The sequence below is a fragment of the Condylostylus longicornis genome, unplaced genomic scaffold (genome assembly GCF_029603195.1).
Source record: "Condylostylus longicornis isolate FDR11 unplaced genomic scaffold, ASM2960319v2 ptg000080l, whole genome shotgun sequence".
Taxonomy (NCBI): domain Eukaryota; kingdom Metazoa; phylum Arthropoda; class Insecta; order Diptera; family Dolichopodidae; genus Condylostylus; species Condylostylus longicornis.
This window is the reverse complement of record NW_026578048.1, coordinates 672,726-699,406: the sequence shown is the minus strand read 5'-3', so window position 1 is coordinate 699,406 and position 26,681 is coordinate 672,726. Positions and strand designations below refer to the sequence as shown.

Genomic DNA, 26,681 nt, shown 5'->3' with positions numbered 1-26,681 from the left:
TCATAAACATTTATAAAAATAATTAAAAAAAAAAAAAAACGGTAAAAAAATTTTTTTTTTATAATTTTTTTTTTTGAAGTAAAATTAAAAATTGAATGTCCTATATATTAATAATACAGTAAATATTTTTTTAAATTATTTACAACAACAACAACACATGTGTATATAAATCAAACAAAATAATAATAACAAATAAAAAAAAATAGAAACGAACTTGAAAAACTAGTAACAAAAAAAAAATATTGTGAATTTTGCCGATTGTATGCAACTTAATTGAAAATCAAAATAAAAATATTTAGAAAAGAAATTTATTTTAATTAGAAAAATTATTAATTAATAGTGATATAGTTGTGTGCTTTATAATTAAAGAAATAATTTAATTAAAATTCACAAGATACTAAACTTAAAACTTGTATCTAATTAAATTACTAATGCCCACTTAATAATATTATTTATTCAATTTGTTTATACAAGAGCCCCCTATTATACTGGATACGTGCAAACTTTTCTTATTATTATAAAATATAAATAAAATATGATATTATGTGCAAATAAATACATACATATATTTAAAAAAAAATATATACATACATAATATGCATATATATGTATGTATGGATGTACAAAAAGTTATCAGTTTAACTTGTATTTAACTCAGATAAGAAGTAAAATTAATAAAATCAACAAAAAAGAAAAAAATACAATAACAAAATAAAAATTATTAAATGAGAATTTAGAAATTTCAAATTAAAAGTAAAATTATCACACATACAGAGAGAGAGAGAGAGAGAGAGAGAATAAAAATAGTGAGCCGCTCGCGAGTCTTAAATTGATTTGATTACAATTGATAGAAAAAGAGAGATTTAATATAAAGTTCAATTAACAGTGAGAATAATAATAAACAAAAAAAAACAAAAGTGAAAATAATAATGAAAAAAAATTATTAAAATAATCAATCAATTGATCAATCGATCAATCAATTATGATCGAGTTCTAATAAGCTAAATTAAATTAATAATATATGTATGTAGTTGATTGCTATTATTAATTAAATTTAAAAGCACCATTTAAGTAGTTACTAACTTCAAAAGATAATTTTTTTTTTCCAACACATTCTTTGGTAAATAAAAGTTGCCTATATATATTGTGTAATATACTTAAATGTATGTATTTATGTATGTAATATAAAACCGCATTTGTATGTTTAAAATTCAATGCATGTGTACTTACATTTATTCAATTTAACTAAGTGCATTGGACATGCCAACATCACAAAATTAAATATAGCTGTGCGTTGTTGTTCCGGACATTCGGCTTTTTAAGAAATATTTTTGTTAATTATTATTTAGCATTTCACTATAATTTTAAGTAATAATTTTTTATGTTTAAAAATATTAAATTTCAATGAAATTGTGGAGTTAAAAAAATTCAATTATTTTAAATTTAATAATGAATTTTAAACAATATAAATGCGGTTTTGTTTTTTTTTGTTTTATGAACTTCGGCCTCCTAATTTTAAATATTTTCTCATATTATCGCAATCTCGCAAATTAAACTGTCATATTCCATATATATTATTGTTGTTATTATTATAATGGTATTTGATAAAAATGTTATTAAAAATATCAACAATATAGTAGTTATTTATGTATAATAATAATAATAACACATAACAAAGTACAAACACATTATGAAAATGTCTATTTTAATTTTTGTTCGGTAAAATACAAAATTTCTTAATATTTTTTAAGATGTACATAAGAATATGTAGAGTTTTTGCAAAACAAATTCAAATCAGAGCCAAAAATTCTCTTTCAAAATTTTCCAGACAAACGAATACGTGAAATTTAAAAAACAAAAAATTATTTTTAAAAACGTTTCGGTCTTTTGTTTTTGCGGTTAAACTCTCAAAAACCAGTTTTAGCGAATTGTACATACTACACAATATGCACTTATGTACGTACACATAATGTATATATGTATGTAGATAGGTATTTCTATATAAATAATATTGTGGTGAAGTGATTTTAAAAATATTTCATGTTTGAAAAGGTAGAAATATTATAACACAAAAATACATACTAAGAAAACAAAGTGAGACTATAACTAAAAGATTTTTGTATAAACAACAACAACAACAGCTAACGAAGAATATAAAATAAAAATTAAAGTTAATTATATATTTTTACTTAATGCTTTAATAGTGTGCTGCAACATTGTAGTTATACCCACATTCAGTTCATACACATTTAAGATGAAGCACGTTTTCGCAAAAATGTAATACCAAAGCGACCTAAAATATCAACAACAAAATATAAAAACAGTAAAACAGAAAAAAAAATATTTCCCATATTTTACTCTTTTTATTCCCCTTACAGTTTCTTTATTTAATTCAAATTCAAAAATTAAAAGCTATATAGAAAAATAACACTAATACAAAAAAAAAAAATTTGCACAAAATCTAAAAAGTACTGAGAATTTTTATTAAAAAAATTATTTTTCAAAACAGAGAAAATTTTTTATTTTCTCTCATGAGAAAAACATAGAGAAAAAGAAAACGAGAAGAGTAAAAGAGAAAAATAAATAGAATAATTGCAAAAATGCAAATTTGCTTTTCAAAAAAAAAATAAAAATCAAAGAGAGAATAAGTTGTCGTTGAGAAATGAGAAGAGTATTATTTAAAGGAGGGGAAGATTAAATTAGAATGAAGAGAAATTATTGTAAGTTTTGTTTTAATTGATAAATGATAACATGCATATATGCACACATGTTATGTTATGTTATTTTGTATTTTTTGCCTTTTATTAATGTTATTTTATAATAAAGAGATAAAGAGATAGGACGACAAAAAGAAAAAATTAAATAAATTCTTAATAAAAATTTTTAAAATAAATTTTATTTTTGCTTCTCATTCTGAAATGTTTTCCTATTTTCTCTTAATTCGAAAAAATATGCAAAGCGCCAATATCTTGTATTCTATATTCGTAATTACTATTTTTTGCTAAAATATTAAATAAAAATATTTTTCGAATTAACTGTGTATAGAGCTATAAAACAATTTTTTTTTTTCATGAGTTATCGATCTAATGATCATAATCTAATATTATTTTCTATATATGATAATATACATTTGCATTTTGTTCTTAAACTTTATATAGGATCTTCATAGGAGCAAGAGAATTAAGTTCTTTATAGTTCAGCTGGTTTAACCTAACCTAACTTAATTTTCGTTTAGGCATATATGTACATAAATACACACACATTAATGAACAAGATCTAATGAAAACACTTGTATTTTCCTGTACGAATTTTAGTGTGAGTATAATAGTTAAGGAAATAAAATATAAATAACTTTTAAGAAACTTTTGAAAAAATTTTATATTTGCAAAAAAAAAAAAATTCATTTATATGTAAATAAAATATAATATATATGTTTTTACTCACAAATACAAGTTAACCCTTTTTAATTGCATTCGTATTTGAAAATTATAATTTTTTAGCCAATAAAAAGAATAAGAAAAAATTGTAATAAATTGTATAAAAGTTTTGATATTTATGCTTAGAGTAGTGCATGTGTGTTCGTACATACAATTGGAAGTGTCTGTATTAGTGTTTAAAATACATTTTTAATAAACGCATTTTAAAAAATTTATTTTTCTAAATTTTGAATCTTAAAAATAATTTTAATTGTTCAAATTTAATAAAAATATTTTAATTTCTTACTAAAAATAAAAATATTGTTTTAGTTTTCTATTTTTACTACGATTTTCTAAAAGTATAACTATTAAAATATTTTATACTGTTAATTTTTTGTGATATACAAATATTAACAAACCCAAATATACTATCACTAACACATACAATTGGGGCGTACTAATATACGGCTTTTGTTTTTATTTCCTTATAGTTTTCCGTTTTTTTTGTGATTTAAAACCCATATACAAGTAGTACCAGTACAATTCACGCACACATTCTTGTATAATATATGCATATATGTGTGAAAATTAATTTTTAAAAAGAGTGCATTATATATTTTTATAATAATTATAAAAACAACAAAATAAAAACTATGTACATACATAATAAATAATATGTAAGTGTATAAATATAAAAATAAAGTGAAAAAGCGAAATTGAAAAAAAAAATGTTTATCATCTAACTGAAGATATCCAGCTACGCTTCAACTAAGTTGCAGTTGCAGATCTTTCGTGCACATTTTAATACAACATTCTCTATTTTGCTCTTGTACAGTGTATTTGCAATAATAATAATTAGAAAAAAATTTAAATAATTTGCAAAAAAAAAAAAAAAGAGAAAAAAAATAAAATCAATAATTAAGTGAGAAAAAGAAAATTTTATTAAAATTAAAAAATATTCACTTTTTGTGTTTGCAAAAACAAAAAAATTAATTTTAATTTTTTCCACTGTTAAATTTGATTTTTTAAAAAAAATACTAAAATTTTAAAGTGAAATAGGAAGAGAAATCAGAAACGATCCTCTAACTGTTCGAAAAACAAAATTAATTAAAATTTATAAATAAAATTACATAATTAATACCAAATTTTGTGAAAAAAAGAGAATAAAATTAAATTAGAAAACTTTTTTCTTATGCAAATTTGAAAATTGCATTGAAAATTTTGTTTTTACACTACCGTCGCTATTTTTCTTTTTGTTCGGATCAAAAAAAAAAATTCGACAGAAAAGCAACTTCTATTGTGAATATTGTAAATTGTGAATAAATAAATAATAAAATAAATAAGTAAGTATTTGAAACAAAATAAAAGAAGAAGAGATTTTATAAAAATTAAAAAAGAAATTGAAAAATAAACAGTGTGTTAAAATTAAATTAAAAATTAGTGCGAGATTTTTGAAAAAAAAATGCGTGCAAATAATTGTGTTTAAAAGAAATATTGAAATATTCAAAATTGTGAATAAAAATGTAGAAAGAAAAAATAATTTAAAAACTTAAAAATATTTTTCAAATTTTGGTATTTAAAAAAATTAAAATTATTATTGTATAAAAGTCAAGTATAATTGAATTTAAAAAAACAAAACAAGGAAATATTCCAACTTTTAAGGACATTTGCTAGTTATAGCAAAAGTGAAAAAAAAAAAAATAAAAACAGATCAGTTTTGTGAATAAATTAAAATAAAAAAAAATTAAAAAAATATTTTTTTAAAATAACTTTGAAAAACATCCCAACAAACACACAATTGTGAATAATAAATTTTGTTAATTATTTTATTTTAATTAATTTTTTTTGAAAATATTTATAAAATTTATTATTATTTGTGATTTAAAACCGGTTTTAATCGTATTTAATAATAATAAGTAAACGTAAAATATATATATAAATAAAAGTAAAAGTATAATATCGAATGGTTTCGGAAGATAATTGGAATGATGCAATGTCCGATCCGGACTTGCTAGATAATAAAAACGATATATGCGGTGGTGCATCATCATCAAGTGGTGGTTCATTATCACCACGAACACCACCAAATTGTGCACGTTGTCGTAATCATGGTCTTAAAATTGCATTAAAGGGACATAAACGATATTGTAAATATCGTTATTGTAATTGTGAAAAATGTCGTTTAACAGCTGAAAGACAACGTGTTATGGCATTACAAACAGCATTAAGAAGAGCTCAAGCTCAAGATGAACAACGTACATTACATGTTGGTGAAATACCACCATTAACACCAGCAATAACTCAAAATATTAAAAGTCCAACAATACTTCCCGATAGTAATCATTCACATCATCCGCCGTCTTCACATCAACACCATCATCATCATCATCATCATCATCAGCAACAACAACAACAACAACAACAGCAGCAACAACAACAACAACCACAACAACAGCCACATCATAATAACAATAATAATAATAATAATAACAATAGCAGTAATGCAACAAGTAATAATAATAATAATAACAACAACAATAGTAATCATCATAATCCACATTCACATCAACACCAAATTAATGTTCCGACTCCAGCTCAGTCATTGGAAGGATCATGTGATTCATCATCAGCATCACCATCATCAACTTCTGGTATGCCAATTTCAGTTCCAGCAAGCCGTAAGCTACCAACACATCATTTAAATGGAGGCAATTTTCCACCAGGTAAGTTCAAATATTAATTTATTTTTTTTTTTTTAATATTATAAGTCATTTCAATTTTGAAATGGAAACTTGCAAATGTTCTTGATTCCAATTTGATAGTCGTGAACAGTTTGAATTAGTCAAATAGTAATTAACAAGCCTCTTGCGCTTAAAAGAAAAAAATCGCAATTATTGAGAAATTAGAGCAAAAAATTCGAATATAGAAAATAAATTTTCTGAATTTATTCCGCGATTAATGAAAAAACTAAAATTATTCACAACTCTCTGCTTTTCACATAATTTTTATTTTATTGTATTCACATTAATCGCGGAAATGTAATTTTTTTCTAAAAAAAACAAAAACAAAAATTAAACATCAAGTTTTATAATCACTATAATTTGTTGTAGTAAAAAGTATGTTTGTGATTTAATTAAAAATTTTTTTTTTTGTAACCTGCAGACTATAATTATCTTGCTTGTACATTTTAACAGTTTTAAATGTTATTCATATTTTGATTTAAAATGATTAAATTTTCGTGTCAAAATAAAGTTGAATTGCAATGTTAAGGAATTTTCGTGTGTATGTATGTGTTTGGAATATAAACGTGTAATAAAGGCGATTTCTGACAGTGAAAAAATTATTTCTCAATTGATATTTGTCTAAGTATAGATAATGCATTTACTGGCTAACAAGAAATATTTAATTTTTAATAAGTATTTAAATAGAAACGTACTTGATTTTTATTATTATTTTGTATTTGAACTTTGAAATGCATTACACTTACTTATACTTCCTTATGAAATTTATTATAATTTATAATTAATTGTTAAAAATCTTTATTTCTTCACTGTAATTAAATTAAATAGGAGGAAAAATTGAACTAATATTAAGCTTAAACTTCTTTAATAATATTGAAAGTAATTATGACAATTAATAATAATAAGTAATTAAATTTTAAATTAAATTGCAAGCCCACATTGTTGCGTTTAATAAATTCTATAAATTGATTATGATTATTCATTATACTTGCCATTATATAATGTAGTTACTAATTTGAAAAGTACACGTTTTATAAAATTTGTAGCAGATTCTGGTTATGAAAATTTTTTTTGTTAAACATAAAGCTTGTTATACAAAATGTGAAGTTTTTATCGGTTCGGTGTTTTAATTTTGTTATATGCATATACATATATGTATATATAGTTATAAATCAATATAACAGTTACTTAAATGTGTAACGAATAAGTATTTATCTTAATATTCTGCGCACTAATTAATTTTTTCTGAAAATTTCCTTGATTTTTAACAAAACTTTTAATAGGGTTTAAGAACGATTTAATAGGCTTTTGACTAAGTACGCAATAATTTTAAAAAAAAAAAATTTGTCAGTTGAAAATATTAAGCCTATTTCAAGTACAATTGGACTACTTATTAAACAAGTTTAAATTTTACACTTCTTGCGTTGATTATACAAGGTTTATATTGATAGAAGAGGACTAGAGTATGCAATAATAAAGAATAAACTATTGCTATAACTAAAAAAATTTTGAATATTTATTTATTGTTACAATATACGGAAATGTGTCTGACTAATTACAGGGTAAACTAGTAACGTGTTATAATCTCTCGGGGGCAGAAAATCCCAGTTGAAAATTTTCGACAGAAATGTTTCGACAAAAATGTGTATCGACACTTAAATGGCTTAAACTTCTATAATTAATAACCGATTTTAAAAAATTTTAAATTCGATACTAAATCTAAATAAGAGTTCCCTTTAGTTTCTCTTTAGTTTTTTAGCTTACAAACTGAATTTTTTCGTAAACATCGGAAATCGTTTTATTGTAATAATTCTAAATTTTGAATAATCAATTTTAACTAAAATTTGTCTTAATTATGTGGGAATTTTATGGAGATTGTTAAAATTAAATTTCATTCTATAAGTAAATTAATTTTTTAATAAATTAATGTTAATTTTGATTTTTAAAAACAAAATTCTAAAATTGTTACTTGTTTTTTTCTGCAATATTTTTCAATGATTATAATTTGAAAATTATACAATCATTAATTAGAATAAATTTAAAATTAATTTATGAATTATTTAAAATTTTCTTTAAAATATAAAATTTTATTTTCTTTAATGAAATACTTAAAATTTCATTAAATGCCACAAATCAAATTGACAAATTAATTTGGCAATATATTTTAGTATAGATATGTGTATGCGGTTAACATATAAGTATGTATGTTAACCAAAATGTTATTTTATTAATTAATATTAGGATTAGCTAATAAGTATTTTTAAAGAATTTCATTTAATATTTTAATCATTTAGAATTATAGATACACTTGTTTTAACAAATTAAACATGAAGTTTAAAAAAAAAAAAAAAAAATTTAAAAGATTTTTTTTTGGCATTGTGTAAATGGGAATAATATCGGATTTTATATTAATATTAGCATTCAAAATAAATTTAAAAATGTATGTGAGTATTCTTATTAATTCTTTAAGTCAATAGATTTATTAAGAGTTTTTTACAAATCAAATCTCTTGTAAATTGTTAACCCTATAGGATCTATTGTGTCCTCCCCCCCGTGAGAGTAGAGCGCGGCCCTACAGCAACCTCTTGAGAAAATTGAATCTCTTAGTTCATATACTATTTTATATACTTGTTTTTAAATAATGAAATGAATCCTAAAAATTCACAAAAACAAAATTTGCTGTGAATGCATCAATAAAATTTTTTGTACTCGCATATTATTTATTGAGCACCTATAAAATATGAGTCTGCTTCAATTCACAAAAATTTTTTCGAACCTAAATGATTTTATTACTCTATTCCTTCTAATTCTATTTTCATTGAATACAATGTGATTGGCACTTTCCCAGTAATGCGTAATCTAACAAATTGCGTACAGTTGAAAGTTGCTTTTGAGTGAAACTTAATAGAATAATCCACTTAATAGAATAATTTTTTATTCTATACACAAACTTAAATGTTTTATTTCTAAAATTTTAAACTATAACACTTTATTTTTAAAATCTAAATGTCCCATATCAAAAGCAATTATTTTATACAAGTAATTTATATTAATTAGATTTTAAATGCTTAGCGTAAAAAAATTATATTATTTGTATGAAGAAATATTTTTGAATTTCTATATAGCATCAAATGTAAGCAAGTTTGTAAGATAAAAAAAAATAATTTTATAAGCTTTCATTTCTAGCTCTTCTTTGGATTTAGGAAAGAGTTAATCAATCAAATATAGTTGACCGTATTATAATTAAAATTCTTGTTATATTAATAACAATTAATAATATAACTATACAGGCTTATTAATTAATCAGGCTATTATAAATTTACATTGATATTAATTAAATAAAATTAAAATAATTAGATCAAGTTTAAGTCAGAATTAGTAAGATCATGTAAGAGAGGTTAAAACATTTCAATTCATTTTTGATAAAAGTCGAGTTTCTTTATAATTTATTTAACTAATATTAATTTCCACTTAGTTCAGAATATTTTGATTCTAATTTGAATAGAAATTTTTCGAATTAATAAAGTTGTGGTATGTTAAATAGTTTTGAAAAACTGCATAAAATGTCTTAATTTTTTGGGATAAGATGGGTGTTATTAATTTGATTGCAGTTGGAATTTGTTTCAACCAACCTAAGTACCTGAATTGTAATCATACTTTATTATTAGAAATTTAAATAATAATTTTAAGCTATGAGTCAATTTTTGCTCAATTTTCACTCAAATTTTGCTCTTTTCCATCAAAATATTTTCGATTTTTGAAGAGAAGAAGAAGATTCAAAAAATTAATTAATAAAATAATTTCATTTAAATTTAATAAGTATTTCAATTCTGATATCGTTTATATATACATACGTATATATAAATAAATATATATATATATATATATATATTAAATTAACAAATATTAGGACTCGGATATTCGCCTTTTGTTATATAAGTGCTGGTTTTTAATGATCTTATGTACGAAACTAATTAAACGATTCTTTTAAAATTTTTATATTTAATTTCTATATTAATCTAATCAAAACAGATTTATTAAAATTTATATTATTTGGAAAAATGTAATCGCTGATAACATTAGGTCATTTGCTAGATTGTAATATATAGATTCGAATGGAAGGGTATTTCCATTCCACTCCATTCCATTATGGTTTGTTGTTTTATTATTATTTGAATTTATAGGTTTTAAACATACTAAGTTACAATACATACATACATACATATATATTGTATTAGTTATTATACTTATTAGTTGAAATACTTATTATACAAACATTTGAAATAATTCTCGAAAATAATTTAATTTTCAAATTAAAATTCATTAATAATTGTAAATGAATAAGATCAAGTATTTGACGATTCTCAAATTAATTGCATTCATGAAAGTACATTGGCTATACCCTGGACATTATTCGGTTTTGTTTTTCTGCCGAATTATTTCATATATAATTTTAGAATGCATTTATAAATAAATCAAACACTTTAATAGTTAAATTAACAATTTTTTTTTTTTTGGTATTTACAAAAATTTGCCATTTTAAAGTAATTGTTTCTGGCTATATGAAAATAATGTGCCAAAATGCATTAAAAATTGAATATTTATGGCAGAATAACAAAATATCAACTGAACATGTTTTCATGTGCCAATTATAGGTATTTTGATTTGTTTTTCTTTTTTTTTTGTTTTCGTTTGTTTTGCTTTCATTGTTTCAATTTAAAATTATTTATGCAATTTAAATTTACATAAATAATATGCAACATTGTGCATTAAAAGTTAGAGAAAAAGAATGTTGGCTATTCTGGTTGAACACATTAGAATCGTGTGATTTCGTGATTGAATCAAAAAAAAAAAAAAAAAGCCATTTTTTTGTCTAGTGTTATTGTTGGCTTAGTGTCTGTCTAATGTAAAAATAAAATGTATACAAATGTACATACATATGTGTTGTTCTCATACCATGCAATTTTTATTTTTTTGCATAATGCTTATGATGCTTATAAAGTGCATACACACCACTTGTATTGTAAACTAGAATGTATTTATTACGCGGCAATACAAAAATAATAGCGAATCTTCTCTTTATAATTTGTTTTTCTTATGCTAAGCAAAGCAGTGCACTTAAAGTGCAGCAAGCATCTATATAATAAGTAAAATAATATTAGTTTTGTTTTCTTATTGATTTGTTTGTTTATAAAACCGTTTTATTATGCCAGAGAAGTTAAGTGCTTTGGACCTAAGTGATTTGATGATTAATAAAAAAAAAATACCGGCATTTTCTGTGTTAATTTGATTAATTTGCTTATTTTTTTTTCTACTTGACATGCATTTAGTGATTTTAGATTTTTCTAACATTATAATTATATATGATTTATAATGTTTATATGTTGTCAATGTTTGACGCGCTACCAATTTAATTAATAATTATTTTTGATTGTTTTTAAACATGCATTTGATTATTAGATTTATTTTCTTACATAATTTAAAATTAAAAATATTTTGCGTGTACATATACTTATGTACATAAGTTATTTGATGCAGCATTGCTATTATGTTGCAAATAATTAGGGCTGCAATCGCCCTAATTAGAAAGCTCCTATAATTAAATAACTTAAATGGAGTTTTAGCATCTCTCAGTGCCGAATTAACTATGTATGCTAAGTAAGCATTTGCAATGGACATTGAAAAACAGGGGTAGTACCATTTAAAATATAAAAATGTCTTTCAATTTTTTCCATTATGTGGTTTTGAAAATTTTGTTTTCTGCTTGCAGAGAAATTATCTAGATAAATTTTACAAATAGAGGCTACATTTCTATAACTACTCTTGGAATCAGTCTGATGAAGTAACATGGAAGGGGGGGCGCACTTTTGGAAACCGCGTAGGGCGCGCTACAAATCAGAACCGGGCCTGGCATATCTCATACTATTTTATGCACTCTTATTATATTATTGTATGCTGTGCTTACACATATTATAAGTACTTATACAAAATACAATAATTTATGAACACCTTTTTGATTTTAAACTTGATTTATAATTTTACTCTTATGACCAATATTAACTGTATATAATTAAACTATTTATAAACATCAATGCTATTTTTTTTCAAACAAAAGAAATTTAATATTTTCTTATGTCAAAATTCTAGTATAAAATTTTTTTAAATAAGAAGGTGTTCTTAAACCTTAACCTTTTGAATTAAAATGAAAGTTTTAACATTTTCAATTCACTAAAATATTTCTATATGGGCGAAAATTTTTTATGTTGCAATTTTAATTCAAAAATCTTTTTGAATTCTGATCACACAAAAAAAAAAAAAAACATAAGTAAACCAAAACTAAAACAAAAAAGCATCATCACTGACATGCGCACGACCATCAAATTCCATAATATATTCTTGGATTACCTACAAAAATTTATTCGATTTTAAAATTTCTTTTTAATACATTAAATTTATATATTTCGGGTCGTGACAAATCTATTCATTTACACACATATAGTGTGATAATTCAATTATTTAAGCGGGGTATACTTGTATTTAAATATTTAAAATTAAAAAAAAAATTCATAAAATTTTATGCACTTCCTTTTTTCCTAAATCACATAAATTATTTAATACTCGTACACTGCTTTTCTATAGTTTATTAATGTGTGATGACGATAATAATCATGTTATTTATTTGTTAAATGAAATTTGCGATTTTTGCGGATTTAATTTTAATTTTAAAATAAATTTAAATTTTTAAATAAAATAAAAGTATACATATAAACACAAATATTTGCAGTTCTTTTAGATTTAGACTTTTAAATTATTTAATTAAATTTCTTGTGAAATTTTTGCAAAATTTTCTAAGACACTTACTCGTAAACATAAAAAATGTAGTTCTTAATTACAAAAAGTTTTAAAATGTATAAATTTTTAAATGATCTTGAATTAATGAGGCTTAAAAATGTCTGCTTTCTAAAAAAAGCAGGATATTTCGTTTTGACTTACAGTATAATGAATCTATTATCAGCATTTTTATACTACATAAATTTGATTCAGAAGCTCATTGCAGCACAGTTTTTTAAAACATACTTTAAGAGTCAACATTAATATTAATTTGATATTTATGTAGTTCTTTTAATACTTTTTTGTATAGAAGGAGATTCAGTAAGGAATACAGCAGTCTATACCATTGGTTAGAGGCCCTTTCCGGACTAGGTACCAAATCTTAAAGATTTTCGAATTACAGGGATCTTAACGATTTTTTATGAAATTATTGCTTATTTATTTTTTTTTGCTCATAACTTCTCTTTCGAAAAAGATAGAAGCTTCATACCAAATTAATTTTTCAAAAATTAGAAGTAATGTTTGATGCCGACTTTAGTTTGGTATATCATTGCTTGATTTCTCAATCTGACAAAACAATCTTAACTTTGAAGCAATGTCGGGTCTAATAAATGTTTTGTAATGTGGGAAATTTTCCCTTCAACAAGTTAAAATACCGCTTTTAATGGCAATCTAGTTATGTACTACATTATTAAAATTACTTCCATTCATATACGAAACTCTTTCGAGGATTGCGTACTTTTAGGATGAATAATTTGTGGATGAATAATTTGTGAGAGTGAAACTAATAAGCACTTTTTTCCAAAATTTTTTTGGAAAATTGCTAAAAACTGTGTACTCCATATAAAATTAAAGGGGCTAAATAATTCTTTTAAGATTACTCAAAATTGTGCTTTTCCAGATTTTAAGGTTTACTGTTATTTCAAGGTGTCGAAACTAATTTAATATAAATAACAGTAATAAAAAATAGTTAATAATAATAGTTGTATATACTTATCTTTAGTTTTTTAAAAAATTACTCCCATTATTTAATAGTTAACTACAATGTTAAATTTCTTAATTATTATTTTAATTTTGCTTTATAGATAATCGTGGGTTGATAATCATACTCTAAAATTTTAAATTTAAGAACATGACATATAGTCAATTATAAACATGTAATTATTATCATAGAAAATACTTATTAAATATATAGTACATACAATATACTACTTATGTTATTATGTATATATATAAATCAAATCTATTATAATTGGGTATGCCCTTATCTTAATTTATTTTGAATATTTTAAAAAAGAAAAAATTCTCACGAATTAAAGTCATTTACTTAATGGTATAAATTTTAAAATAATTATATTTTATAAGAACTGTTATATTTTAATAGCTATCATGTAATATTAGTATATTTGATAATGTTATAGATATAAGAAGTTATTGAAATAATTATGATGTGCTTAAAAAAGACTAAAAAGAGAAATAACAATTAATTTTAATGGCAACTTTTTTCTGTTTTCTTAATATTTAAATTAATACTGGATAGCTTAAGTAACTCAATAAATCTAATTCAAATGCAATTCATTTCTCCTATACGTAATTTTCTTGACGCTAATCCCGGTATGCGACATAATTTCTTTGAAGTCGGCAAATAATATTCCCTGTAGTTCGAGTTTTTTCAAAGTTTTATAAAAAAATTAATTCAATTTTGTATTAAATTTTTTACCACAAAAAAAACCTAAAAATTTTCTTCATTGATTAATTTTCATAACTTTGTTAAATAATGCAATTTTTTAACGACACTCTTGGAATTTACCTCGTATATTCTGCATTTCGCCTTGAATATTAATTTTATTTTGATTTTTAATTGGAATTAATCTTTTTTTGAAATTATTTTATAATTGTATAAGTTGTTAGTATGTGGATGTTAAGAAAAAGATTAATTTTTTAAAGTGTATGACATGCGACACCTTTTATTTTAATTTTTTTTTGGAAAACCTTAAATACCTTAACCCAATGCTTAGCCTTAAAAGCTTACAGACTAAATTAATAAAAATTTTCCGGTTTTTTAAAAAAGCAAAATGCAATTATTATTTCACAATTTTTCATTTATGCTTGTACGGTCAAATTTTTGAAGAATATTATAAATTTACCATTCCATTCTTAAGTAAAAAAAAATATTCGTCCAATATAAAGAATATTTTCTTTGTCAGCGGTGAATTTTGAATCGATTCTGCTTTGTATCCATATATTTTTGTCCAATGATTATAGTATAATTACGACACTAATTCGTCTAATAATTCGACGAAATTTGATTGTATATAACTGGCATATAACTATAAAAATATTTTGGTCTTATCTCGAAAACCACAGTTTTCGAATTTCGTCAAAACAGTACTGGGGCAATTATTCTAGCAAAATATTATCAGCCGCTGCCATCATATAACTCGTAGGAGTTCGTTTTCTACATTCGTACGGTTAACCTAGCGTTGACAAGGTATACTTAGTGTAAAAATAAATTTTTTTTTAATTTTTTTTTAATTTTTACCGCCGTATTGTCTAGCACCCAAGTTCACATGTTAAATTTTGAACGAATATATTTCTCCGTGATGAGCAACATGTAAATAAACTATTTGAAATAGAACTTAATCTTTGTGCCTGCTCACTCTTTTATGGTAAATATCGCTGAGCCGATGTTGACGAACATTTATGTCTTACGACTAAATTTAATTCGATGATAAAACGGATTGATCAACTATTTGGGAATGTTAAATATTATGAACTAATGAGCAGTAAGTGAAAAAATATTAAATAGATTTTTTAAGGGTTATGGGATCACAAAAAGTAAACCTGTGCTCAGAAAAGAATTAGCATATTTCTAAAAATCTTGTTAAATACTTTTGCTAAACTAGACACTTACATATTTTTTGGACAGTTATGTCCTAGCCATATCAGATTTTTTACCACTTATTGATTTATTCAAATTAATATTTCTGTATTTTTTTTCGCTGTCATAGGAGTACTTTACAAGTTTGCTTTAATAACTTATCGTGCACCTGTTCGAAAATACTTATTATTTGGCAAGAACATCAAGTGAAAATAATTGGAAATGAAACAAAGAATAATTTTGGTCCGTATTGCATTTACACAAACAATATTTATCAATTTGAAGCAACTTTTTCTTAAATTTTTATGGTGTTTGTGGTGCTCGAATATATTTATTTAGTTAATCAAGTTGACCAAATAAAAAATCTTATTGCAAATGTTTTAAGATTTTAGTAAAGTATTCATTTTATGCACAGCATGTTAGTATTACTCTCTATATTAATAAATAATAATATACGTCATATTTAAAATGCAGTTAAGTATATTACGTAATAAACAAAAATGTTTGATTGATTACTGTTGCAATGATGTGTTCGTTTCGAAAATTATATGTTTCGGTTGTCTTGAACTCTTTCAAATATTAAATTTTAAATCAGATATAAAATATTACAAATATTTTATGATTTTTGACTTAAAGCTATTGCTTTTGCGATTGCGAACATCACAATTAAAATTAATTGAATTTTCAAATGATCTTTTACTCCCAGATCGGATTGCCTTTTTATCTAGGGGTCTCGAGATGTCAAACACTCAGGTGAGAGGTTGTAACAAATGCATGTGTGTCGCGGTGTACTGTAACTCCAATTTACAAATTACAATTTGCAATTTTTGAATTTTGGAATGATTGGGTACGAATTTATATGTTTAAATTGCCTTACTTATCAGTTATCTTCTTTTGTTTTTGTACAAAAATTTAAAGTTTTTTATATTTTGTTTCTTTTTTTCAAAAAACTCGGAAATTTTTTTTTTTTTATTATTAAACGTGCATCTTCTATTTATCTATTTATTTTACTTTAATCTACAAACACAAAAGATCATTCAAACAATCTATTAAAGTAAAAATTTTTCACACATTTAATGCAAGTTTGTATTAAATAATTTCATAAAAAATAAATTGGGCTCAAACCATAAATTACAAAAAAGCACATTTCCATTAAAAAATTTAAATTAAATAGTTTTTTTACATTTGGCTAAAATAGTTTGAATTTTGTTTTATTACGTCCTTCTCGCATTTAATACTTGTAAAAGCACAAAAATATTATAAGTACTACTGACGAGATTCGATCAGCCTTAATCAAAATCACTTAGTGATTTGACTAACCATCCTGCTTTAATTATATGCACATACTAATATTATTAAAAATTTGTTGAGGTTTATTTCCGAATGCATAGCTCGAAATTTTACTGATTTTAAAAGGTGATTTCAATTTGAAAAAATTTAAGATATGTCAAAAAAAAAGAATAAATTATAATGTCAAAAATCACACTGACATTTCACATTGACATACCATTAATGGCAGAAGAAGGAAGATCTAATATTTCTCCCCTTGCGAAATATGGCATTTTTGAATTTCCGGAATTGTTAAAATATTGATTCAGGGAAATAAGTGTCCCAGTAAGATCGATTTCCGTATATTTTTTAAGTTATTGCATCATAGAAGTCTTTCAAGCAGGTATATTGCGACACAAACACACAGAATGAAATTAAATAGCCAACCTATTTTTAAGTTTGTTCTAAATGTACTAAAATAACTGAGAGTTCGTTGTAAACATGAAAAATGCAATATGAAAAAAAGAAAAAGATTAAATTTTAATGATTCGAAAAAAAATTATGCCCTATGGTGTTTAAAGAAAATTTTTTGTAGTTTATAGGGGATTCGATAATAATTTAAATGCAATGAATTTTATAGGTACCTGTGCAGGCAAATAAATTGCATTGTTGAATATACCATATGCATTGTTGATTTTATATAAATAAAAAATCGTTTAAATTGTAATTTAAAGTTATTTACTGTATTTTTATTTTTCACTCTTTTTTTCACGAAAAGAATCAAGAAGAAAAGCCAAATTGCTATGCTATATTGAAAATTATTTTATCTGATGATCTTTAGAAGTGGCCATTTGTGATAATTTCGCTGTCAACGCATTAATAATTTTTTTGTCTGTTGCTGGTGTAAAACCTTCTTGATAAATTTACGTTTAAGGAAAATTAGTAGAATTAAAATGTTTTATAATAACGATGACATTGGTACATTAATAATGTTATTAAAATTTCAACTTTGTTCTTCTGGAAATTCTGGAATTTTAGGAAAAAATTTAGTTTTCTTGTGTAGTTTGCAACTGAAATTTGAGAAAATATCCCATTTTGGAACAATTTTTGAGTAGTATTTGGGTACGGTTCGCGTTTTGTTACTATATTTTAATCAAGGTCATATCATGGTACAATTACTAAGCTGATAATCATGATATTGATAATCAATACATTGATTGTCAACTTAATTTTATCAAGTTATTCAGTTTTTTTGCACTCACAGTTTAATAATCTCGAAATCCAATAAACTTTCAATCATTTAACCATCAAATATTATTCTACTGTAATATACATAAAAATTGGTAAATGGTCACCTTTACATTTCAATGTCGGACTTTAATACAACGTTTTTTTAATATTATTAAGTTATTCTGTCTTAATCTATAAAGAAAATAGGATATCTATATAGAAAAAAAAATACCTCCAATAATTCAGGCTTGAAACACTATAAAAACTTAAGATGTTGCCAATATTGTTGAATGAAGAAAAGCGGGGAATAAAACTGGTTTTAATTGAAACAAGAGTAATAAATTTTCCTCATTCATATTTTATAAAATCTTAGCATCGTGCAATTTAATTTATTTTATAGATGAAATCTGTATAATATTTTAAAGTAAATCACTTCATTGTTGAATAAGTTGTAATTTTAGGTGGTTCTTTTTTGAGTACCTATATTAATATTTTTGAATAAACCGAATCGAAAATTCAGTGAATTAAGTTAGAAAATTGGTTTCATAAATTTTGAAAATTAACGAAAAAAAATTTATTATAAAAATTAAGAAGTAGTGATAATAAAATTTAATAGAGCACAAAACTTCTGTGGTTTCACAATACTCAAGGGTTATTGTTTAAATAATATGCAAAATTTACAATTTAACTGGGAACGAATTGGTTAACATGGATTGGTTAACATAACAAAATTAATAACAACTATAGATTGTTTTGGACAACGTGTCACCCTAAAACATTTGAATCATATAAGATGCGGTGACAGCAAAACTTCGATTGATATTGAGAAGAATTCTTCGATTACTTTCGCCACTATAATGGAACTCTATTTCTGGATGAGATAATTAAACGGGAATTCTCGATGCTTTTAATGTTTATCGGGATTTGACAAAATGATAGAATCTTGATGAACATGTGCATTTAGTATTGTACTATAGCATACGGTTTAAATAAGGAAGGAGAGAATATTTCCGAGGAAATTTTATTTTTGGACTTTAAAAAAGCTTTTAGGATCGTCTTTGAGAATTTTGTTGAAATTTATGAAGAGTATTCAATAATTCAAGTCTAGTGCAATGTGTTTCAGATGGCTGCTAAGACTGAGTAGTGATGTAAGAGCTGACGATGTCTCTCTTTTAATGCTTATCACAACTTAGGCTGCAAATTTCGTAACAAATTTGAGTAAAATTATCAAAATTTTCAAATACCATTAATTTTTATATTTAATCGACCAAAATGGCTTATAATTTTTAGGGAAACTTTTAAATTTTTAAATATCCAGTAACATTCTTATATAGAATTTTTTAAATTAAATAGAAAATACATTTAAATTTTTTAAGATTTATTAATAGAAGAAAGTGCAGAATTAAAATCCATTACAATTTCACCATTATTTTTAATAAAACCAGTAGATTTTTCTATTTTTGTTTCTAAAATTTTAAGTGTATTGAAAAGAAACGTCTGCATTTTTGTGTTGTGATTTTTTAATAAAAATCTTTTGTTAACATAAGTATACAATGGAAACTTCTGCCTCTTCTCAATTTAAGGCGGTCTTAAACTTGATATATCATTATTATTCTTTAATAGTTTTCATTTAAAATGCCAATAAGAATATTGTTTTTTTTTTTCTTATAAAGCATTTTCATTGATAGTAATCTTATAATTTATACTATTTATAGTTGTACTTATAACTACTTACATATATATACACTTGTAATGTAATAATATATGGAAGCTTTATTAAAAATTAGTACTACATCTACATAAATAATGAAATTGGCATAAATGAAATTTCGATTGATTTAAAGCAATTTATGATTAGACTAATTTTAACAGGTCACGCTTGTTAATGTACGATAGTAAAATATCAAAATTGTAGTAAAAGCATGTTGAAAATAAAAAAATTAACGCGCATGCAATTTTTATTTATTAATTCTAATCACAAATAGTTTTTATTGTTTTTTCTTGCAAAATTTATATATGAATGCATTTTGTTTATAGATACTTTAATTCAATTAAAAATTATTTAATTAAAAAAGAAATATTTGAATTTAGATTTAAAATTGAAGATTTTTCGTAAGGTTGCATTAAGGCAGGGCGACATTAAATATTTTCTTTTCAATTGAAATATCAATTGAACTTTTCGAAAATAAATATAGTTTTTATATAGGCAATAGTCTATATAGGCTAGGACAATAGTCTAGGATTTTATTATACCGAAGCAAGTGCTGCATTGAATTAATAATTAAAGTCTGGGTCACAATATTTTGAAATTTCTGAATTGAATTGACTGAATTTCGTAATGGTTTATTGAAATTCTAAAGAAATCTAATGGTTTGATTAAAGAATTTCATCTTTTGTATGTTCAAATATATCCCAATGAATATCAAGGTTATTTTGAGCATAGTGATTCAATGCATGGTTGTATTTATGTAGTCTATTTTGTAAAGTACATAAGTATACTTGTACATTTATAAAAGTGTTATGCGTTTTATTATAAACAATTTATATCACGTTCGACTGTACGATTTTTCTTGTTGTTGGGAAGTTTTACTTCTCTTTCTACTTTTGAAGAGCAGATGTTAACACTGTTAAACAAATAAAAAATTTGTATGACTGAATACGATTGAATTTTGTCAATTTATAAGAAATGCGAACTACGATGGTAGCACTTTTTTGAAAATACATTTTTCTTGTAGTGTTCTTGAATATTTAAAGACTTTACACTGAGAAAAATTTTTTATTTTGTTTAAGGTATATGTGACCGGTTAAATTAGTTCTTATAGAATTTTCCCATAGACTTTAGACAAAAAAAGGATTTTTTTCTGTTGAAAAATCGTTGAAATTTCTTGACTCCTTCTGGTAGCTACTTAAGGTACAATACTTAAATTTTGTGTAAACAAATATGGTAACATTTTTTGGTAAAAGCTATTTAGATATCATGAGTGTTTACGGTAGCTGCTGTAATATAGAAATTTCGTGAAAACAAGTATGTATATTATTGTGGCTCTTCATTGTATCTTCATTCGTGTGGGTATCACAGAATTGACAGGCACAATTCTATATACATATATTCCCGTTTTTTTTTAAATTTTATTAATATAAATATAGAACAAATATTGCCTTTAATGTTCTTAAGTCGTTCTAGTATTCGCGCTTTAACATTCTTTAAACATTAATTTACATTTATTAACAAATTACAGCTTACATATTGTAAGCTTTAAATAGAAGATTGAAATAATTTTATATATCCACACTATATATGTTAAGTGTATAGCAAATGTTCATTTCAAAGGATCTAGTTTAACTTAACGTTTGAGTGACATTTCCGAATCATCGCACTCCGTTTAAAATTATTTTAGTTTATTTATTATTTGATATATAAGTTCTATATAATACATAAATTCCTTTGATTAATTATACTTGAATTTAATGAATATTTATTTAACTCTAGATTTTAATTCAAAACATCACTTGTTTCTTACATTCATAATTTTATTTACCACATATTTCCTGCTTCTATCACATTTCCCCATCATAACACAATTGTGTTTCTATTTAAAATTTAGCATAGAAAGTCAATTCTTAGAAAGATTTACTTAGAAAGTCAATTCTAGTACATAGAACATAGTTTATATGTGATTCGGCAGAAAGAGAATGAAATGAACTTTAAATTTTTAGTATTAATTTCCAAATAAAATTTTTTCAAGGAAATTTGAATTGAAATCAGTTGGATTTGAAAGTACGTCTCTTATTTTGTAGAATTCTATATATGTTTGGGAGATTTTAGCCGAATGTTTGACAGTAATTAAGTAATAGAAAATAATTGAAAAAAAAGTCCCGCTTGAGAGTCTGGATGTGATAATGTTGCAAATTTCATTAGATGATATGATTTTCACGTGAATTTTATCTATTTTTTTATATTAATAAATTACAATGGCGTATTATTATTATAAAACTCACTAATTTCAACTTGTTTTGTTGAACTCAAAATTGTTAATAATTTGATTTTTTTTTCCAATTGTAAAAATTCAATGTATTGTACAGGGGCACACGAGCGTGTTTAAAGATGAATTTGATTGATAAAGCTAAATAAAATTATTTTTCATTTGTGTACTTAACATCTTAATCATCTCCGTATTTATACAATGTTTCACATATTGTTTAAAAGCTTATACCAGAATATTGAATTATTTGTGAGGTTTTGTAATTTTATAGTGAGGCAATATAATTTATTAATTCGACAGCTAAACGTATACGTTTTTTTTCTCCACGGGTACCGAGGTCCCCAGGCCCCCCTCACGTCAACCCCTAGGATCTTTTGTGATTCCCATCCTCCCTACATTAGCTCTATTCCTAGGCCCCTGACAAACCGCAGTATGGCAGCTACATCAAGCCGCGAGATCCTCCCCGGGGTCACAAAGCCCCCCCCCCCCCCCCCCCCCTGAAGCACCACAGCCGCAGGCGAGCTACCGGCTCGCACTCACACAGTAAGTGCTCCATGGTTTCGTCCTCCTCCAGGCATAAACAACAGACCTTATCCGCCACCCTGCTCATCCTTTTCAGGTAGACCCTCGAAAGGCAGTGTCCAATGGGAACCCCCACTAATGTCCTCCCATTTGGACGATAAACGTATATGTTAAACGACAGCTAAATTAAAACGTATTAATTTTTAATAGAATTTTCGATAATGAAAGAATATTTCAAATATTTGTATGTTTCTGAACTTAATGACTGCGTGTCATTTCTCATGTCGTCGGTAAACAATATTGAAGAGTACTTTAACTTTTTGCTTAGTTACGCCGGCCTCAAAATTATATTTCGCTATATAAATATTTTAATAATCAACTTGTTTCCTTCTTTATAACCCACTTATTTTCATTGTAGCCAATTAAAAATTATAGCTTTTCAGCTCACTGTAATATTGTTATAGCAAATATTTATAATATTTTTTATTACATGATTTTTGCACCTTTCAATGAATTTATATTGGAATGTATTAAAATATTATTATCTTAATTTTTTAACAATTTTCAGGAATTAATGAATTAGATATCGCACATTCAAATTATTATCAAGTCTTCAATTTAATATTAAAAATTTCTTTAACTTACTCTCTTAAGTAATAAATTTTTTATTGAATTAAAAATCCTCTAATGGAATTTTTATTTTTATATCTATTTGGTACACAAATATATGTGTATACTCGTATAACGAAAAATCATAAAATTAAATTAAAAATTAATAAAAAAAAATCGATGCTAAGTTTGTATAATTTTCATCACATTATTGGATTCATTTCAGCAGGAAATACATAATATTTTTCTAATATGGTACAAAATATGTTAAAAAAATTTTAAGTAAATATTATTGTTATTAAAAAAAAGAAATATTTGCTGATAAATTTATAAATATATTTTTATTAATTTCGATATTATAAACAATAAAAATACAAAATTGTGGGAATATTGTTTTCGGATATTAAGCTGAATTTGTATTTTACGAGATTTTAAATGTAAGTAATCATTGAACCCCAAGTCATGGCATGAGTAACGCCAATCTAGTTTAAATAATTATTCTTAAAGATCAATATATGATTTCATTTTAGATTATTGCTGACCAGCACAAATAATTTTGAAATAAAATATTGAAATTTTGTTTATTTTATTAAAATATAGCTAATTAAACCTTTCATGATAACAACTTTGTATTTTAAAAAGCTGAGCTAAAAAAAAAAATTGAAATGATAATTTTTTAAGATTTTGTTTCTAAAGTAGAGGTAAATTGTTTTTTGTTTATTTGTATATTCTTTCTTTTTCATCTCAATTATTGGTATGTTATTTGACATAGGGAAAAATTTGATTGAATTTAAAGATTAAAAATTCCAAAATCTTGTGTGCTATTTTAAATTCTATACACATGTGTATGTATATAATATTCTCAATAAATATTGTTAAGAAATTTTGTATTAAAATCTTTTGCTAATATAAGCATTATTAATTAAAAATTCATTGATGGACAGAAATTCAACAACAATGTTTTGCCAATAATAATTTATTATTTTTGACTAAACATTAATGAACTCTTGAGAAACAGCTTATGTGTACATACTGCCGCTTTTTTGTGGGGATTTTTAGCCAAATTACTTAGTAAAATCTGTTGGTTCATTGTGGTTGTGCGACTGGCGGATCATTTATAAATAGTAGAATATTTCATTTATAAATGGTAGTAAGCAGTAACTTGTTCTGTCGTAAACTCCCGTTAATCTGCAATTTAATTTAGTCTAATAAAACCCCAAGTTTCCAAATTCAAGTGATAAATTTCACAGCCATAAGTTCTGTTCATTTAATATTAATATTTACATTAAACGTATAAAAAATGATCTATGAATTTTTCAATTTTTTAATAATTTCGAACTATTTTTTCTTTTTGTTAAAAAAGAAACAAAATTTCTCTTGTCTTGAATTCTGCTAGGTAAAATTATAAAATAATATAACAGCAATAAAAAAAATAGGCGTAGAAAAATTAATATACAGGTGCACACTTTCTTTTGAGTCTTAGGCAAAATGGGGGTAGTAACCGGTAGCAAATTCTTTAACTGCCATTATCATCAATTAACAACAAAATATTAAAAAATTTTTTTTAAATGAATTAGAAGAGTTCTTTATATTGAAGGCTTTTTAATGGGCATGAACGAAAATATAAATTTTTTTTTTTATTTCTTAAAAAAATGATTGGTCTTTTGTGGTTTTCTTTGACTATACCAAACATCAATTGAGGCGTTAATGAATGAGAGTGGTAAAAAAATAAAGATTCTTAGATATTTGCTTTTTATTGTATAGGTATGTACTATATAATAAAAAAAAAAACAAAACAAAAAAGTATTTAAAACAAGTAGCTAAGAAAAGTAAAATTTTTTCTTATGTAAAAACTATTTTACGGCTTCTATTACAAACACTACTCGTGTGATCTAAGGTTCACAACATCATGAATAATTAAGCTTATTGTATGTACATACATATATAAAATAATATAAAAATATTTTAGAGAGTAAATTTGAAAAGGTGGATTTTTTTCTTCCATTTACTCAAATTTCATTTTTTATTTTTTCCTTATATCTTTTACTTTTCAGTTATATAGAAACGAACATACATAAATATACACACGCCTAACTTTTTCTAATGCAGTGTGAAAAAACAATAAATAATGTAGAAATTTTTTTCGAAAATAAAGTAATTTACAGCGGTTTTAATTTTTCAAACCTACATACATATATAATTAAAGTGTTATGGTTGTTTATTTTATATAATTATTTAAGTTAAAAAGTTGTAATTAATGGTAACAAGTTTAATTATCATTAAGTATGACAACAAAATAATTTCCATATATTAATTTTTTTTAACATAAAGTGTTCCTCCTTTGGTATGTTGAAAAAAAATTTTTTTTTTTTTAAATTTTAATTAGTTTTATAATATAGTGTTAATATTAGTGTTACCAATCGGAAAATCGTGAATATTTGCACTATAGATAAGATATTTGTAAATTTGTAATGTAATTTCTGCATAATGAATTTGATCATTTGTACGATAAACCCTTGTTCGGACGGTTTAAATTTTAGTAAAATGACAATTATTTTCTTAAATTCCAAAACCAATATTACTTTGGGTCTTAATTATTTTTCATGTATAAAAAATTTCGTCGATTTGGAAAAGGATTTGCTCACAATTTTCTGCACATTTTTATTTGCCAAAGTTTTACCACAATACTTTTGCTTTGTTCACCACAAAAATGAAAAATTTCAAAAACCATACTGGTTTGGAGGTACTGTTTAATACAACTGTTTTTGACAGTACTGTTTAATACAACATAATGAGGTGAAAATCATGAAATATTAACAAGAGAGAGGGAGAGAGTTTATTTATATTCTTATAGTTATTAAAAATGTTCAATATATTTCGCCACATATATCTACCACATGTGGTATATATGGTGAATTTAAATTGTATGGTTTTGTATTGCCAAAAAAAAATTTCCGTTTGTAAAAGAACAGGCAAATTAATAATAACTCTTAAAAATTCTTGATTTGTGCAATTTTTAAAAAGTATGCCGAATTTTTTTAAGCCCGAAAAAATTTATTGGTATAGATCTAATCATCCAATCAAATCATCCAATTTAAATTCAACTTTAGCTTAATGTGGTTACTATTCATATGAGACAAATTATAGCGCTTAATCATTAGGAAAACATTCACAATTTGTCGAAACAGGTGGTATATAT

The 26,681-nt window shown here is 24.1% G+C and overlaps 1 protein-coding gene across 6 annotated transcripts in view; it reads left to right on the top strand.

Annotated features, from left to right (window-relative positions):
* Positions 1–200: 200 nt before the first annotated feature.
* LOC129613061 (protein doublesex) overlaps positions 201–26,681 on the top strand; it is a 78,440-nt gene continuing 51,959 nt past the window's right edge. For 2 of the 6 annotated variants that reach the window (XM_055526978.1, XM_055526974.1), the window contains exons 1-3: positions 201–1,120; positions 3,159–3,315; positions 3,908–6,139. In XM_055526978.1, coding sequence (XP_055382953.1) covers positions 5,380–6,139 — 760 coding nt within the window. In that variant the 5' untranslated portion in view covers positions 201–1,120; positions 3,159–3,315; positions 3,908–5,379. The remainder of the gene's footprint in view (positions 1,121–3,158; positions 3,316–3,907; positions 6,140–26,681) is intronic. The other 4 variants (XM_055526976.1, XM_055526977.1, XM_055526973.1 and 1 more) reach the window with 4 other exon arrangements.